This window comes from Vigna angularis, chromosome 4 (assembly GCF_016808095.1).
Source record: "Vigna angularis cultivar LongXiaoDou No.4 chromosome 4, ASM1680809v1, whole genome shotgun sequence".
Taxonomy (NCBI): domain Eukaryota; kingdom Viridiplantae; phylum Streptophyta; class Magnoliopsida; order Fabales; family Fabaceae; genus Vigna; species Vigna angularis.
The window spans coordinates 38,554,650-38,569,524 of NC_068973.1; the positions used below are offsets into that span (position 1 = coordinate 38,554,650).

General features: G+C 33.5%; 2 protein-coding genes across 2 annotated transcripts; both read right to left on the reverse strand.

Annotated features, from left to right (window-relative positions):
- Positions 1-3,172: 3,172 nt before the first annotated feature.
- LOC108330646 (protein PHLOEM PROTEIN 2-LIKE A10) lies at positions 3,173-4,821 on the reverse strand. Its single transcript, XM_052876579.1, has 2 exons — positions 4,694-4,821; positions 3,173-4,515 (listed from the first exon to the last, which is right to left on the reverse strand). Exons 1-2 carry the CDS (start codon positions 4,702-4,704, stop codon positions 3,255-3,257), a joined length of 1,272 nt encoding a protein of 423 aa, XP_052732539.1. The 5' UTR covers positions 4,705-4,821; the 3' UTR covers positions 3,173-3,254.
- A 1,780-nt stretch (positions 4,822-6,601) lies between these two features.
- LOC108332161 (uncharacterized) lies at positions 6,602-9,996 on the reverse strand. The gene is made up of 3 exons (XM_017567330.2): positions 9,268-9,996; positions 8,781-8,968; positions 6,602-7,303 (listed from the first exon to the last, which is right to left on the reverse strand). The coding sequence occupies exons 1-3, from the start codon at positions 9,830-9,832 to the stop codon at positions 6,788-6,790; spliced, it is 1,269 nt and encodes a 422-aa protein (XP_017422819.1). The 5' UTR covers positions 9,833-9,996; the 3' UTR covers positions 6,602-6,787.
- Positions 9,997-14,875: the final 4,879 nt, after the last annotated feature.

A 14,875-nucleotide genomic window follows, 5' to 3' on the forward strand; every position in this document is an offset into this window, starting at 1 on the left:
TACACAGACTTAGTTTCAATAAATATTTTAAGAATATCAAAATAAATATATAATTTTTTTGGAATGTCATACATAAAATATATTAAAATAAAAATAAATTATATTATATTAAAAATTTTGAAACGCCAAAGCTTCCTCAAATCGTGTTAATGGGTCGGTTTGAATAAAAATCTAATACTCAATTTTAATTTGACTGAAACACTCGGAATCCAAAATATTTAAGATCATGAATACATGTAAACGTCTATAATTAATCACGTATCTTAAATTTCACATTGAATATTTACTTATATTGTAAATAACGTTATCTATGAAAATAACAATATTTTTCTATTTAAATAATTTGATCCATAGTTTACATGGACTTTTAATTCTATGATTTGATTCATTAACTTAATATAATAAACAAAGTTACTAAATGATATCTATACCTGTATATAAAAAAAAATATTCTCTTTTTATAATATAATCGTTATTTTAAATTTTTTAATAAAACTATCATAAATTTCATTTTTTTCTTTTTTCTCTTCAACGTATTTGTAATTTCTACACTTACGTTACTCTCAATCAGATACTTCTTATGTTACTCTCAATCTCTTTTTCTTAAAACTTAAAGAATGTAGACACACATGCGAGAGCACATGTGTTTTCGTTAACAAAAGTAGAAAACGTTAACCCCATGAGATTGTTTAGTGAAAAGAAAAAAACTAAAATTAACTAATCATGAAAAATATAATTTTTAAAATTAACTTCTTTTTTTAATTGGTACAATATTATTAAAATAGTGCATGAGTACTTTAGAAATATAAGAATAACGTTTTTTTTTTTATCTAACATCCATAATTAATTGCGATATAAACAGATTGTCTAGCAAATAAAGAACATAAAGTAAATGCACAAACCAATATGGAGGCAAATAAAGGACATTAATGAAGCAGAGACGCGGAATGCATCATCTTCATTGACAGAGGTGTAGTGTATAAAAATAGTTTTAACTGCCTAGTAGCCCCAAGGGTTACCAAGACATTGTTTGCCGGGAAAAATCCAGATCTGCAGTGACATTCAGTATTATGTAATTGGTTCCTTTTTTTGTCTCTAACGTAATTGGTTCTCAAATGGCGAAAAAAAGTCTCGTTGTGGACGGCCAAATTAAGTTTTGTTGTGCAAACTAGCAAGGACATTTAACCCGGCTGCGTATAGAATCTGGTAGTGGTCCTCTGGTTTAAAGAAAACGGGACAGCCAGAGAAGCAAACAAATTCTAATTCTACGAAAGGATAGCCTCTCAGTCCCACCGGTTTATAAAGTTTCAGTGTTCAACTCTTAAACCACATCTCATTCATGGCAAAAGAGAAAACAGAGGACACAAATCTACAGTTTAGTCAAATTTAGAGAAAAAAAGGATACAAACTATATTATAATACTTTAATCAGCCACATAGAGTTGCATTGTCATGTTCTAAGAACAAAAACATCATATATATATATATTCAACAGGATAGAGTAAGAGCATTGAAAGATAACCTCGTACCCTATTGATCACAGCTGAATCCCTGACAGGGTGACATGAATAATAAAAGGCAACTGGCCCATTTAGACATATAACGGACAAAAATGCTGAGTAGAGTTAAGAAAACTAGGTATGGATTTGGAATGAGTCTATTCTAGATTTTGCCTCTCCAGCTTCAGTTACAGGTTAGGAGGAGCGGGTTATGTAAAATTTAAACCCAACCGGTCTTCATCAGGGCCAAGTACATTTTAATTCAAATGATATATACATGAATTATGAAAATAGAAACCTAAGAGCTGAACATATGATTTGAATAATTATATATTATTATAATTTAAGAGATTTAATAATTATAATGCTTTTCAACCATGACAAGAAATAAGATTGAGAGAACATATGCATGTGTAGTGTCTCAGAAATAGTGAGAAAGAATCAAAGGCGAGAATAGTAAATCGACACCGCACCTTCGTACTTCTCATCTCTCACGCAGTACACCTTCCACATGTGTGACTTTAAGGTGGGTTCAGGTGCAGATAGATACATAAACATACCCATGCCACTATTGCAAATTGGAAAAAACATGAACATACTCAGTCAAAGCATATTTTCTCCATCAAAATCAGGGCAGGATCTTATATGAATGGTCATGGGTTAAGATTTAATTGCCATACCTAGACAAAACAGTGATAGTATACTGCTCGTGACTCGTAGAGAGTATCGCTGATTCAACAGAACTAATTAAATTAAGAGTTCTTTCATGATAGGACTTCTTAATCAAATAAAAAAGAAACCATTCAGCAGAAGTAATTAAATGTAAGAGTTCTCTCATGATATGACTTCTTAATCTAATCCTAAAGAAACCATTGCAAGAAATAGAATGCAGGAAACTGAACAGTAATGATTAATAATATTAACAACAATGTAAAGGATGTAAAGCAAGCTTGTGCATGAGATGTTCCTTTTAGAGAAGAATGTATTAGGGTACATTAAGCACGCAGTTAGTCGATCATCCAGTAAGTGACAAAACCAAGTTTGCTGCTCGAGGATAAGAGAGGCTAAACTCACCTGACAACATCAGCAATCTGAAAATTAGTCAGATACAAACCCGACAGCCACTTCCAATGGCAGTTGCAGAGAGTCAAATCTGCTAAATCTAAACTTTATAGAGAAAGGAAAGCTGCATATTCAAACAAATATGAATGTCGATTTGCCATATAAAAAACAAAAAAATAAATGCACTAAAACTAGGTTTTATGACTAAGATTAAGTGTACCAAGGATTGAAGGCTAATTAGAAGACTATTATTTACAAATTACAAAAGATAGATGGAAGAACATTACCTAATCTAGTACCAGCCAGTGCCAACAAAACCGTTATTCATATACTGCTGTAGATGAATACGCTTTAACTATTACAATGATTGAACAACTTTGTTTTCCATTCAAGAAAGAAGTATAAAATAATCATCCAAGTTTTCTGAGGTGTTGTGTTTATATGCATCCAGCATTGAAGCAAAGTAAATTCGAGTAAAATGGCTCAAACCACTGCCTCTCCTTTTGGGCATGGAGAATAGACTAGAAGCAGTAACTCGAACATTACAACCAGAATTTTTTTCTTGTTCACCTACTGTAATATTAACTAAAATTTAATACCTGGAAACATATATATGCTGCCTAACTGAAAGATCCGATTTTTCTGCATTATATTCCAACTGCATTACAATTAAGAGGTAGGCTGAAACATCATACTAAGCAGGCAAAACAATCCTACTACCACCCACAATATGCAAATACAAAGCAAGGCACAAGGTAAAAATAACCGATGACTTGGCTGCAATATATCTAACCACTTCTAGTCCTTTGTTCACTACCTCATCATGAACCTTACAAACACTACTTTTGAATCCATCCGTTATTCTCCACATCAAAAACGCCACAAATGACCTCACCGTTTCAAGCGTTACCCTCCCCGTGACATCAAGCACAAACCTTCGGTTAGCCGGCACCGCTAGCGTTGACTTAATCTGTTCAAGCCACCCAACATCCTGAGCCCCCCCAACCGAGCTTCCAATCCTGACCTGCCGCAGAAAAACCTCCTGTTTCAGGCACCCGTCTTCACTTGCTGGAACAACAACAGAAGACATAGATAAACCCGAATTCAACCTCTCACTCCGGTTAGACAAAACATGGTGCGAAGTTCTGACAAAGGTCTCAACAGCCCCATTAACCATGGAAACTAAAATCTCCTTCACCTTCTCCTGATGCCTGGGATTCGACAACCCCGCAAACATTTCATCATAGGTATTGACATTCATTGTCTTATCAAGAAAAACAGCAACCGCAGTGCTCACAAAAATCTGCACACAATCCCCAATAAACTTGCCACACCTCTCATCATAAATCGCATTCACCCATCTAGGAACCCCCGATTGAGACCTCTCCCCCGTTGATTCGGCACCATAGAAACCCAAAACCAAGTTCCTCGCAAAGCTCCCAACCACAACGGACGCAAAACCCGTCCCAGCCTTCGAGAATAGCTTCTCTAACACCCTATCAGAGAATTTAGAAGCTTCCGCGGTGATTTCCAAGGAAGCAATACCGTTATTATCATTACCCGCCCGTGAGTTATACCCTAACAAAACCCCAATCGTCACAGCCTCGGAAACCCTAGCCAGCGACGTTGAGAATTCCTTCGATTTGGCGATTTTCGCTAATTGCTTCAAACTGGTGGGGATCTCGTCGGAATCAGAAGCGAGGAATTGGTGCAAGTCGTTAGAGATAACGGTGAGGGAGTGTGCAGAATCGGAAATTAACTCGGTGACGGTAACGAAGGTTCTGAGGAGCTTGGCAATACGGTGGCGTTTTTGAGCGACATAGGGTGAATTGTAAGCCCTATAGGCGGCGTAACCGGAGGCACCAAAGAAGGCAAATAGGAGAAGGTATTTTCTTTTTCTTGAAGAAAATTGGGGAGAGTTCCTGAGAAGCGGAAGGTCCATGAGAGTGAAAACCCTGTGGATTGTATCCAAGTGAGATTGGTTTGTTGGGTAATGCAGCAGTTGACAGCGGATATATAATTGACCCCAAAAATAAGAGGGGAAGATGCAGGCAGCGAAAACAAAGGAAGATGGAAATGAAATAAATGCAGTTAGTTATTGAAATCTGAATGGTTGGAGGGAAAATAACACACCTCTCTGGCATTACACCACACTCCTCCTACTACTAACTTTGCTTTGCCCCAGTAATTAAAATACCAGTGGTGCACACTCATCATCATGTACGCGCCAAACAAACGGTTGTTGAACATATACCCCTATATGCAATGCAACGCAATTCACTGCAAATTATTAAATTACAGTAGAAACCTTTTCCACACGCTACTTTTTAACTATATATGCATAACGCCAATGTTTTATTAATACTTTAAAATGTCAATGTAAAAGTACATGGGGACTTTTTAATTTATTAATTAATTGCTTGTTAAGAGTTCAAAATTCACGCAAGTTTTTTCTTTTATCACGTTGTATTATTCAATCCATTTGATGGCTTCCATAAAAAATAAGTATACTCAAGTAATCCATACAATTTGACAATTCCACAGTTAAAAAATCAAAATCAATGTCATCGAATAATTTCCGCGAACCACAAAACGTTTGCCTCTTTCTCTAACTACCAAAATTGTTGGTTTCTTCTTACACTGCTTTATGTGAAATAACTTTAGGATTTGGTTAAAGAAAACTTTTTTCCCAAACACTTTTGACAATTCAAATTGAAGCGACCTAACAGAAAAAATACAAAGCAACTTCGTCACTCTTGTCAATGGATATATTGAGATTTTGGAGATGAGGAAGCAATTTGTAAGTGGATGTTAAAGGAGCTGCACACGCAGAAGAAAAGCAGAAGGGCTAAAAGAAAATAAATGCTTTTTTTTTCTCCCGTAATTTCAAAGAGTATAAAGTAGTCAGCCTCCTAACTTACCTCCAACTCGAATCTGTAGCTAAAATCGGAAGAGGTTTAATAGCTTTGTTGTTTGGGTGACCTTGGTGAGTAAAATGACTAATCAGAACTAATTTCTTATCTATTTTAATTCTGCGTTATCAATCCTTTGAAATTCCAACATTCCAAAAGTATTCAAACAAATTCACCTTTTTAGAATATCAGCACGAGTGAAGATTAGCCGTGAATTGGCGCTCGGCAAGGCTTCCATCATCATTTAAGAGTCAACCAGGAAACGTCAAGTGAAATCAACTAGCCATATAGGCTAATCTATAACAAATTCACTTTGCATTATTTGAGAGAATATTTGGTATATATTTTTTTATTCCTAAATATCATTCCACGAAGTGAAATATATTTGTTTTATAATTATGTTTCTAATTCATACTAAATATAAGATTCTAATTCGCAGCTTAAGATGCCTGAAAAGCTCTCCCAATCAAACACTCCCTTCAGGGTGAAAAAAATTGTTTTAAAATGTTAAAAGTATATGCAATGTGTAATTTCCTGTAAAAACTTCAGATATCAATCATTCATCACCTTTAAAATAAGGATTAGTGAAATCGTTTGTATATCTGCAAAACGTTAATGCACAACGGAACTGAGGTCAATGTACAAAAACTAAAATTCTCCCTTCCAAATTTACAACCTTCTGTTTCTCCTTCATATCATGCCATCCGATCATTCAAAGTTGTTCAAATAATCACGTCATTGTTTTCAGACACAGTTACAGCAAGGCAAATCAGGAGGACAACACCCCAAAATGGAAAGGAACGAAAGAGCATCCCAAACCCCACTACAACCGCCAAAAATACACGAGAAAATCCAATATCTATTTTTGAGGACAAATAAGAGAGATTTTATATACACTTTTTCCACCTATATGATGTACCTTCAGAAAGAGAGCTGTCCTTCGAATTGTAGCATATATTTCATCCCCCATTCTCATTTTGAATCTCAAAAGAACAGGGATTAACAGAAATCACAGTCTTAGTTCCAATCTTTCATTTTCATTAGTTGTTTCAAAACACGGCCTGCAACTTAGAACCCAAACCTAGCCTTGCGGCAAAAAAGATGTAGGGAAAAAAGGATTAACAAGTTCTTTTTACGGCTTCACATAGCATCACGGCATTTTATCAACTTCGTTCACCATTCTTTATATAAAAAAGAATGTTCCAGACACCAGCACTCTTGCTTCCAAACATTAGACAACTTTCTAAACTGTTCTTAGTGCTGAGTGAGGATCTACAGAACCTAAAATGACCACGGTCGTGTCTGAACTGAAGTTTCAAACCAATTTCAAACCACCTGTACTTAAAGTAACAGGTTTAATGCCATAATCATCATCTTCGAGATCGCTGAAGGATATGTCTTCTTCATTTACTATGGGGAGAGTTGTTCCACCATATTCACCTAAATCAGAATCTTCCTCTGGCCACTCATCGTCATCTTCATCATAATCCTTAATAATAATTTGAGAGGGTCGACCACATTTCGGATCCTTGTTATCAGTTTTAATAATTGACTTTTCCTCAATAACAGACTTATCAGTGAGATGCGTTCCAGATGTTTCAACCATGTATTTATCAGTCTCATAATCTGTCCTCGCGGAAAAAGAGGTTGTTCTATATCCATATGTCTGATTAGGCATGTCATCAGAATAAGCATCATCTAATAGGCTGGGAGTTAATTCATTGTACCGTGCGTTGTCTTTTGGGTAGGAAGCACTTCTTCCAAAAATTTCAAAGTCAGGCTTTGTTTGTTTATGCAATTCCTGCATCCACAATGCTCTGGCTGCCGTGATCTGCAAGTGTTAAAACTAAGACATCGGAAAAGTTCATGTACCTATTAAGGTAGATATGATACTAGGTGAATCTAGAAGTGCACGTAAACATTAGATATAAACATTAGAAACCAATCTTCTGATGATAACTAAACCAACCAAAGCAAAGGCACACTTAAATAAATAAACAAAATTTTCTTCATAGGGAACAGTGATAGATCCAACTTACTCCAATTTCAAACGACATTATTTCAAAATAGTTATAGACATTTGAAGCTGGAAGAAGAAACGGCTTCGCAAATTAAATTATTAACCATCCAATCATAATGCAGAACTATAAAATTTATGCTCGTCTTATATATAAAAAGGTATGCTTTTCTTCTCAAGACTTACTGTTTGTCTATTTTTTAAATGAGACATAATATTTGAAGAATGCAGATTATAAGAACTTATTTATCGTAAACAATGTCAATATCAATAGTACGCGTCATTAAGATTTAGTACAGACAAAAGGATTACACATTTACAACATAAATAATAATATATTTTGCATAATAGAGAAGCACTAGTGAAAGAAAAGTGCATTAGAATTTAGTAATCTTCCTTGCCTAAAGAATCAAAGATTGCTAAATATCTTCTACAAAATGAGAATAAAACTCAGAATAAATAGATTTTACAACATGGAGCGCATAACAAATAGATTTTGGCTTATTAATGTCCAAAGAGAAAACGGAAAGACAAATGGACAGGTAAGGAGAATATATTTTGAAACCCAAAGAAATCTCCTACAAGTTTTGATTGGATGAACTTCTTCATAAGGACTTATAAGAGAAAAAAATAATTGAAATTATCTTTTCCATAGACTAATTTATAAAAGTTCTCTCACCTAGTTTTCTAAATTTTAATATTTAACTTGTGCATAAGCTAATTTTAACTTATGGAGAAGTTCGTTGAATTATTTATCTCTCCTAGAAGTTATTATAAAAAAATCGTCTGCAAAGTTCGTAAGTGACAGGGATTTAAATATCCTGTACATTATCATTGACAAGCCAGAATTCAAAGGAAAAATCATTGCGAGTGTGATAGTTTCATCTTGATAAAAATATCAAAATCAGAAAGCACAGACTCTACGAATTCTATAGTAAAGTAACTTGAACCACTGAGACATATGTGTATGTGTCTGTGCGTGTGTTTGTGTGAGGATTTTTAGCTCAAATGATCCAATTCCACACGTATAAAGTTGGGAACTGAGCAGCATGAAGGAAGGAAATAAATGCAACAGTCCGGTAGCTTTTGGACTCCATATCATTAGCCTGATTTATTACTTCCATTGATTACTTATATTTTACAACTATTCACACGCCAAAACATTCCCCAGTTAATCACAATGGATGATTGGCCATTTTTATCTGGTAATTTAATTCCAAAGTATAAGCCCACTAGGTAACTTTGAAAACCATGGACATGAAAGTTTAAAGCAAAAGCCCATGTAACTGACCTGGGTTGTAGACAAAACCCCTGCATCTTCTTTGTTAAGCCTTGAATGCAATAGTACAAAATACACTTTCCAGAAATAGCTTTCACTCATATGGCAAGGGCATAGTTCAATTCTGAGCGCAGCTAATCTAGGAGTTAATCTTTCAACAACCGCTGCATGCTCTTTTTGTGCATCAGACATATCAAAATCTACAAGTAGAATTCACCTCGTCAAAATCTCAACAACATGAAACGAATGAGTAAAAGAATCCAATTAAATCACGCAACACGAGAAACCATACCATCACTCATACTGTCATGACATTATTATCTAAATTACGAAGACATTTAAAATGTATCATACGGTGTAACTAACGGTCACGAGCTACCGATCTATCTACAACTACAACTACAAGAACCAGTTAAAATTTCAATGTCCATTAATCGTGCTGTGATCTGATCCAATTAAAAACAGCGTTTATCTCTAGTGAGTGTCTGCATGAATTTACCGTCGGTGTCGTCTTCTTCATCAATAGGAAAATCCAACCACGTCTCGGGATGCATAGCGATGTTCATCGCGAAGGCCAAGACCTCCTCCGTGATTCCAACAGCGCCTTGTTCTGGACCGCAATCCCCTTCCGAATCGGATCCCAACGAAACCGAATTAGAGCGATTGGAAACGGCAGCCTCGTCCAATTGCGGTTCTTCGTTCGGAGAAAAAGAGCGATGTTTGAATTGATTGGAGATACACGAAGAGGGATCGGATTGAGTATGAGCAAGAGAAAGAGAATGAGAATGAGAATCCGTTGACGGCGGAGTGAGGAAGGATGCCATTCCCCAAAATTGGCGAGTCAGGGTTTGCTTGATTTCGTCGAGGTCTTCTTTGACTCCACGCCCTTCCGTTTCTTCGTCTTCTTCTTCTTCTGATTCTGATCCGAATTCATTTTCTCGTGCTTGCGGCTGCAGGGGGTCTCTCAATGACGTGGTAGGTGGATCGAGTACGGTGTCGTTTTCGTGATCTCCGTCGCCATCGAGTCGGAGAGAATTTCCGAAGGAGCGAGCCAGCCATGCCATTTTCTATTTTTCAAAAATGAAAAAAAAAAAAAATTGGTGAAACGGAGATTGTGACCTGTGAAAAAGGTTTATGGTTTCGAATTTTTTGATCGCAAGAGGGTGAAGGGAAGGATAGAGAGCGTGGATCGGGTGCTTCGTGTACTACGGTGGGCGTGCACTTTAATTCGACACGTCGCTCTAACTTGTCGCCACTACAAAATTTGAAAGGAAACAAATAGAACTTCATTGCATATGAGACAAAGACGAAAACGACCCAGACACGTGTTTAACAGTAAAACGGAGGGAAACGGAAGTTGAGTTGAAGTTGTATATACCCATCACCAAATAACATTAGTAAAATAATTATTAACAGTCCATTACTTGTATTAGCTTTATGATAATATATAAGGAATATTTTAACTAAAGTTTAATCTCCCATTATAGAAGCTTGTTTTCGTCGTCTTAGAGACTCAAATACACGCAGAAACGAGTTTTGGTTTGAGTTTGTCACATAGCCGAAACTTAGTATTGTTACGTACTAAAACTTTATTTTCATAAGAATAGTTTAATAACCTATTTTATTCCCAATTTTAATGAATAATATTAATTCAATCACTCATTTTAAAGTGTGTGAAATTAATTCTTATCATAAATTTTGCGTCCTTTCGTTAAACATGTTTTTCTGTATAATGCAGTGTGTAACATAAATTAATTACTTTTCAAATAAACAATTTAAAATATATTTTAATAATTAAATCCAATCATAATAACACATGTTATCATAAATTTATAAATAAAATATGTCCACGTGTATAAATTCGTTCCGTCTTCTTTCTTCAGTTCTTCAGAGGTTGTTCACCAATTTCACTCGAAAGGTTTCCATGAAACCGAAACCATGATGAGCCCTACTTCCATACTTGACAACAAGCCTTTCTCATGTTTCAAGAACCCTTGTTGGTCCGAAACAAACAGCCCCATAATGGTTGTTTTTGGATCTCAGCTTAAGATTCAGATTTTTCCACTGTCTGCAACTGAATCATCCAAATTCGTAACAGAGAATGGAAATTTTTCTCTTGGGAGTCTGTGTATGGGAAAATCTGCATCAGGAGGTGCTAATTATATTTTTTTAATATCGCTTGATAAATTAAAAGATGCATACAGACATGTTGGGGATGGCATAGGTAATTTATTTAAAATATAGAAACTGTCCTACAAGCTTGTGAATACTTGGCTATTTGTCTACAAAGAAAATGGTCTGATGTATTTAAGATGCACTGTCAATTAAATAATGTTTAACTCTTGCAAACTGGTGCCTCGCCATGGCCCTCGACTGCACGTAGCTGGAGATAAACGTAACCCACACACACATCCCATAAGCAGTGGCAAACCCCAACAAGTTGGTCACCCCATCATCGAATTTAGGCTCTCCAACGATCCAAACTGCTTTTTAATGCGTGTTTGAGGCGGCGCAAAGAATCCCTGGCCTTTGAGATGTTATGAGCCACATGCTCCTTCGCTGTTTCCTACAGTATCCGGCGTGTATTCGTGCACATCACGGGCTTTATCATGCACGCTTTCCTTTGTTTTTCCAAGTACATCGGCACCACTATCACCCACTCGCCGCGCCGCCTCCTTGTTGGCCGCAACTTTTTCCTTCTTCTTCTGGAGGGTTTCTTGAGCCTTATCCTTGGTCTTCTCCATGGCATCCGCGATTCACTTATGTTATTCTGATTGGATTTAATTATTAAAATAAATTTAAAATTGTTTATTTGAAAGTAATTAATTTATGTTATAAACAAACGAAAAAGGCTGCAATATGGTGGGATATCTGAGTCGATCGATTGGCAACCCAAACGACCACTAAGGATAAATAAAACACACAATAGTAAGTTGTCTTATGATCATTCCTGAACGATCGTCTACCCATTAGGTAGAGCGATCGTTCAGGAATATCATATGCTTGTCATCACGGCTTTCGGCATTAATCATTGAGCGATCGTCTGTTGATTGAACTAAACGGTTAGTAGACGTTCCGTCAATTTCAGTCAAAATGGACATATTAATCCTAATAAACTAAAGAACAAGCGGTTAGAAATATCTGGCCATAATGTCGCAAATCACGGAATCAACTAACCCAGTATCAAGCACTTTGTGTTTTCAAATAGTCAGGTTCTCCAACCAACCGAATTTTTAGGTAAACGGTTTATTTTATTGTTAGGTTAAATATGAAAAACAAGAAGGAAAAAATGTATGTTTTTTCTGGGAGAGATTTAGGAAGAGAATATTGATTTTCTTCTACTTTTTGAACTAAGAAAGGTTCTATCATCCCCTTTTTTCTGATTTGAGCGTCGGAGTGCCTTTGCAGGTACTCAGCCCCTTTTTCCCCTAAGAGTTCTACATAAGAAGAAGACGTGAAGATAATTACACTGCTGGAAGGAGAAGAAGTGACTCATCAAATTTATATCTCGGTCTCAACTTTTATACCAAAACAGTGGCATTATTTAAAAAGTAGAAGAAAGAAAGAAAAAGTTACATATTTAAATGAAGGAAGAACATTGAGACAAAATTGACTAATTGATAATCAACTTTACAGATTTTGAAAATGAGTGAGAAAATTAATATTATTTATCAAAACTGAAATAAAATAGATTATTAAACTTATAAGAATTAAAGTGATTCTTATCACATAGAAAACTATTATTATCTCATAATTCTTGTTAAATGTTATGCCATTAATAATTTTATATAAAACTGATTTTTTATTACATCATAAAAAATATAAATTATATCAGCATGATAATCTATTTGGAATTTTGTTAAGATTAAACAAAAAACTAAGTGATTCGTATTTAAATATTTTTAAAAAGTAAATATTATGTCAATTTTGATTTATATATAAAAGACGTTAAATAACTTTGAATTAACATAAAATTTTGTAAATATAATATATGAGAAAGAAATTTTCAATCAAATAAAAGATATTAAATAATATGATATTTAATAGGTATATACATGTATGTATTCTGATATTGATGAAAATTTAAATTTCATAATGGCCATTAATAATATTTAGTTAACTTGCATTATTTTGAACTTCTCAAAATTTATGCTAATAATATTTATTCTTTAAGATTTTTTAAAATATATTTATGAATAATTACATTAATGATTTTATAAATATACATGGTAAAATTTATAATATTTTAATTTATTTCATAATTAAGATATATATCTAGGGTATTAATGGTGTAGATAAACTGAAACTGACGTGTAACTACAAAATATCAAGATCTACATTATTAAGCAGCTTTCACTATAATAAAATAAATGATTTTTCACACATGAATAAAAGTTTATTTTGATTTCAATTTGATTAAATTTCTTTTTATCAAAATTGAGATAAAATAAAAATATAAAAATTAAATTGATACAAAATAAAAATATAAGAATAAATTGAAATATATGTAAAGTAATGATAGTAACAATGACAGTGTCTTATCTAGCACAATGTTAACTTTACATATAATAATTTTATTTATTTTTTAAAATATAAAAAATAAAAATAAAAAGAATTAAAAAAGAAATTCAAAATTCAAAAAAATTATAAGAGTATTAGAATGGAACTAACGTGAATAACCTAATTGTTTTAACTTTTCAAAAATAAAAATTTAATTGAGAAAAAAAAAGTAAAAAACTTATTTAAAAAAGTCACGAAAAATGAACTATCTAAATAATTAAACATTTTAAAAAATAAAAGACAACATAATCAAGAAAAACCATTTTGGCCGATTAGATCCGTCCAAGTCTGATATATTGAAAATTACAACCAAGGTCATCCAATTTGAAAAGACTGATGGACTAGTCTACAAAAACAGTCCATTTAACTCTACTTACAAGCACAAATTTATTTTAATTACATGATAAAAATTGAGAAGTGAAAAAAGAAAAAAGAAAGGCATATAGCTCACAAGTGAGTAAAAATGAAATTGTTTTTGGAATAGAATAAATAAAAAAACTAGAAAAACTATCTTTATTATAATGTTGTTTTATTTGATCTTATTACTCATACAGTATTAGTATTTTTATTTATCCATTATATTTAAAAAACAATTTTAAAATCTAAAAAATACACCATATAATCAAATTATAGAATTATTTTTAATTTAAAATTAACGAAAAATGCAATATCGTAATTATTTTGTTTTCTTTTTAATTTCTGCTCTAAAATATGTTGTGATGAAAACAGAAGCAAACGAAGTGATAAAAATCAAAAGTGAACTACAATAAGTAGTTAGCGGAGAAAATAAGGACTTCTATGACTATATAAGGCGTGTTTAGAAGAAAAAAATTAACAAATTAAAAAATAAATTATACCTAAGTTAACTCGTGTAAAAAGTTGTATAATTTTTAATTTATGATTTATATACAAAACAATTTTAGGCTGAGACGAAATGAATTTGTGTTTATATACAAAAGAATTCATTTGTGGAAAACCGTTTCAAAGTCTTCCTTTAATCCATCAGAGTAATGGGATGAATGAGATTATTAAAGAACACAACCTCGCACTGCAGCAGATTATTGATCTGGAATCTCACTACTCATGCAAGAATCACTTTTAAAGGTGATCCATGGCAGAATCCACTTTTAAAAAAATATCTGATTCAACTACTCTCCATGATTATGTGCGTGTGAACTCACTAACTGAATTTTCTCACTACAAAAAGTGCTTGTCGCCTTAAAGAAAAGCTGTGTTACAGACTTCAAATATACAAAACATCAATAATGTAGGTATTACAAATAGTATTACATTTATAACTTTTGAATAAAAAACCTAAACACATCATGAGATATTAAACATAGCTGGAAGCTATTACCAATTCACTCCCGGCTTCCATCAAATAGTATACTGCCATCAATTTTTGTTTGCCAAGCCCTTTAATTGAGAATTTAGCCAAACAAAAAACAAATCAATCTAGAACGAGAATTGGTTAAATAAATTTAGGATAATTTTTTTTATGGTTTAATACCTATTTTAGTTAAATTTGATAAAAGAATAATTTTTTT

Coding starts and splice junctions, on each gene's coding strand:
- LOC108332161 (XM_017567330.2), bottom strand. CDS start 9,832: ATGGCATGGCTGGCTCGCTCCTTCGGAAATTCTCTCCGACTCGATGGC. Junction 8,969..9,267: donor TGAAGAAGACGACACCGACG/GTAAATTCATGC, acceptor TTCTACTTGTAG/ATTTTGATATGTCTGATGCA. Junction 7,304..8,780: donor GGGTTTTGTCTACAACCCAG/GTCAGTTACATG, acceptor TAACACTTGCAG/ATCACGGCAGCCAGAGCATT.